Source organism: Mus pahari, chromosome 2 (assembly GCF_900095145.1).
Source record: "Mus pahari chromosome 2, PAHARI_EIJ_v1.1, whole genome shotgun sequence".
NCBI lineage: Eukaryota > Metazoa > Chordata > Mammalia > Rodentia > Muridae > Mus > Mus pahari.
Genome location: NC_034591.1, coordinates 129,455,133 through 129,458,859, shown reverse-complemented (window position 1 = coordinate 129,458,859; position 3,727 = coordinate 129,455,133). Strand labels below are relative to the sequence as shown.

Here is a 3,727-nt window from a genome sequence, read left to right as displayed (position 1 = left end):
ACCTGCCTCTGCCTCCCGAGTGCTGGGATTAAAGCCGTGCGCCACCACCGCCTGGTGGGTGCCATCTATCTTGCTTTTGAGACAAGTTCTCTCACTGATCTGGAGTGCAGCAATTAGGTTAAATAGGCCAGCAAGCTTCAGGGACCTGCCTGTCCCTATCTCCAGGTTACAAGGGCACAGCCACAAGCAGGGTGTAGGGTGTTATGGTAATCTGACAGCATGACAAGAACTATACTGACTAGAGTTATTTCTTCAGGCCCAAGATGAAAAGGGAAAAGGGATCGGGGGCAAGGGGTAAGGGAAAGAAGAGGAGAAGAATGGAAGAGAGGGGAGGAGAGTACAGGCTACTCTTCCAGAGGTCCTGAGTTCAAATCCCAGCAATTACATGGAGGCTCACAACCTTCTGCAATAGGATCTGATGCCCTCTTCTGGTGTACATGAAGCCAGGGTACTCATATACATAAAATAAATAAATAAATCTTTAAAAATTATTTAAGGGCTGGTGAGATGGTTCAGTGGGTAAGAGCACCCGACCGCTCTTCCAAAGGTCCGGAGTTCAAATCCCAGCAACCACATGGTGGCTCACAACCATCCGTAACAAGATCTGACTCCCTCTTCTGGAGTGTCTGACGACAGCTACAGTGTACTTACATATAATAAATAAATCTTTAAAAAAAAAAAAAAAAGTAGTAGTAGTTTCAAAACAGGCAACTGGAGAGACTGCTCAACAGTTAGGTGTATCTCCTGTCCTTCCCGAGGGCCCAAGTTGATTCCCCAGATACCATGTAAAGAAGCTCACAAACACCTGGATCCCCGGGCCATTACCACCCTCTTATGTACTCATGTACATGTATTCACATATGGACACCACTAAATTAAAATGGAACTTTAAAAATAGTTGTTTCAGTAAGGGCCAGGAAGATGGACCAGTGGATAAAGGCACTTGCCACCAAGCCTGACAACTGAGCTCAACTGCCATGACCCACACAGTAGGAGAAAACCAACTCACAACTCACACGTGCATGCACATAAACACACATACATGCCTAAATAGATAAATGTAATTTTTTTAAAAAAGTCTCAAGATGTTCCGGGCGGCCACACCTTTAATCCCAGCACTTAAGACACAGAGGCAGATGAATCTGAGTTCAAGGCCTGTTTGGTCTACAGAGCTAGTTCCAGAAGTCAGGACCACACAGAGACCCTGTCTCAAAAACCAAAAGCAAGCAAACACAAAGTCTCAAAATGCCTCCTCTCCATCTTACTTTTATAACAGTGCTAATGGAGTCAAATGTGGTGACACATGCCTTTAAGTATTAGGTGAGTGGAGACCAAGAGCGCTCTGAATTCCAGGCTAGCCTGGTCTACATAGCAAGCTCCAGGTTAGCTAGGTTTACAAAGGCAAACAAACAAATGAAATGCTATGGGGTGTGTCTCTGCAGCAGAGCACACTCTTAGCATTTGCAAAAATCCTGGATTTAATCTTCAACAATGCAAATTCTCTAGCCAAACTAAACAAAAACAAAACCCTCCACTAAGAGATAGTATGGTGGCAAGGGTTTATAATCCTGCCATGGAGAGGCTGAAGCAAAAGGGACCACAATTTCAAGGCCAGTTTGATATAGTGGCAAAATCTTACATTAAAAAAAAAAAAAAAAAAAAAAANNGCCGGGCGTGGTGGCACACGCCTTTAATCCCAGCACTTAGGAGGCAGAGGCAGGCNNATTTCTGAGTTCAAGGCCAGCCTGGTCTACAAAGTGAGTTCCAGGACAGCCAGGGCTATGCAGAGAAACCCTGTCTCTGTCTGGAAAAAAAAAAAAAGAATGGCATTTAAGGAGTTTCAAAATACTAACAGCCCTTACTGGAAAGTTCAGCCAATAAAGGGAATGTCTGAAGGAAAGCAGACTAGAGCCAGTACCTGGTGCTGCTCAGGGACTGGGGTAGTGCACTTGTGAGAGTAGTCCAGGCCCATCTCCCCAAATGCCACAGCCTTGGGGTGGCGTAAGGCATGCAAAAGCTTTCTTTCTTGACTCTCATTATAGTATCGTGCAAAATGAGGGTGACAGCCAAAAGCCCCCCAAACCAGATCTTCTTTCAGAAGTTCCTCCCATAGGCCATCAGTCAGTGTCCTTGGATCACAGAAGTCAGAGATGCAGCCTTGAAACTCCTTAGGGAAGGAGCTGCTATAAATCTTTCTGAACTTTGTAAAGGTCCCCTTGAAAGACAGCTTGGAGTAGAGCATGTCCAGATGACAGTGGGTATCAATGAAGCCCCCTTCCAGGCTCAGCTCTCGGTGGCTCCTTGGCAAAGAGCTGGATGTGTGTTCTCTGGTGTGGTGAAGTGGTGTCTCTTCTTGGAATGTCCTCTTCGCCTTCACCTCCTCCTCCTCAGTGCTTCTGGAGAACCGAAGTGAGTGGGAATTCTGGAACCTACCTTCCTGGGCACTGTCTAGGCCTTTGGAGATGCTCTGGGTACTCACTGTGGACTTGGAGGAGTGAACACTCAGAAGATCCTGGCTGCTCTTCCCAGCCTGTGCTGAGTCATGGTTGCTGGATCCTACCAATGGATAACCAGGTGTCTTATGGCTGCTAGTCCAGTAGCTGGCATAGTCACACCATGGGCTACTATACAAATGAGGAGGGTACATAACATAGTCAGTGGGGAAGGAAGAAGATTCTGGAACTGCTGAGTATTTCAGTGAGACCGGTTCCTCTTGGGAGAACCTCACAGTGGCCAGCTCATCCACATCTGACCAGTCACTCCCTGAAGAGGGATGCTCCATCACCACCTCTCTGTCTGTGTGCTGCAGAGAAGAAAAGCAACAAGTCAGCTCTCCTCTGGGCAACCCCTCTCTCATCCAATGCTGTGGTTGCAGAATGGTCTCTCCCCTCCAGAACGGACACTGACCTTCCCACTGAGGTTCCAAAGGGTGTAAATTTAACCTAACTTTGTGATTCAAAGGCCTTTGCAATGCAATCAGTTCAGATGAAAGCCATCAATGTGGAACCTGATGATTGAACACCGGGGGTCAAGGCAGAATTTCCAAGACTCCCTTGAAGCTAGATATTACTGCATTTCCAGATGCTTCTAAATAAGTGTGAGAAGATTCAACGTGTACAATTTTTGAACCAAGTTCTCAAGAGAAAAGTGTATTATTTCCTTTTCTCTCATCTGCTTTCTATTGGCCAATGTCTAAGTAACAAACTCAATTCTATCACCACCCCCATCTTAGGCTATAAGATGGATACTGTAATTAGCAGGGCAGAGCACCAACACAGAAGATACCAAGATCCCTGAAGCTGAGATGGGACCCATTCTTCTTAAGACAAAATTCTAGCCTGGGGTGGTGGCGCACGCCTTTAATCCCAGCACCCGGGAGGCAGAGGCAGGCAGATTTCTGAGTTCGAGGCCAGCCTGCTTACGATCCTCTGAGGAGCGAGGAGTTAGAGCTAAAGTTCTTGCCCAGAATTCCTAGGCCCTGAGTTTGATCCTCCTAATGATGGGAAACAGATCAGGAGGGGGTGAAACTAAGAATAGTTTCATCTGTATCACTTAGGATCAAACCATAAAGACTAAATGACAAATATACGTAATTAAGAGAATTCGGGGGCGGGCGGAGGTGGCGCACGTCTTTAATCCCAGCACTCGGGAGGCAGAGGCAGGCGGATTTCTGAGTTCGAGGCCAGCCTGGTCTACAGAGTGAGTTCCAGGACAGCCAGGGCTACAC

The 3,727-nt window shown here is 46.7% G+C and overlaps 1 protein-coding gene across 3 annotated transcripts in view; it reads right to left on the bottom strand.

Annotated features, from left to right (window-relative positions):
- The window catches only part of Tatdn2 (TatD DNase domain containing 2), a 15,850-nt gene that overhangs the window by 6,680 nt on the left and 5,443 nt on the right, over positions 1-3,727 (bottom strand). For all 3 annotated transcript variants that reach the window (XR_003843285.1, XM_021190448.2, XM_029535444.1), the window contains exon 4: positions 1,919-2,803. Coding sequence is in view for 2 of the 3 variants with exons in the window: in XM_021190448.2 (XP_021046107.1) it covers positions 1,919-2,803 (885 nt within the window). In the remaining variant the exon portion in view is untranslated. The remainder of the gene's footprint in view (positions 1-1,918; positions 2,804-3,727) is intronic.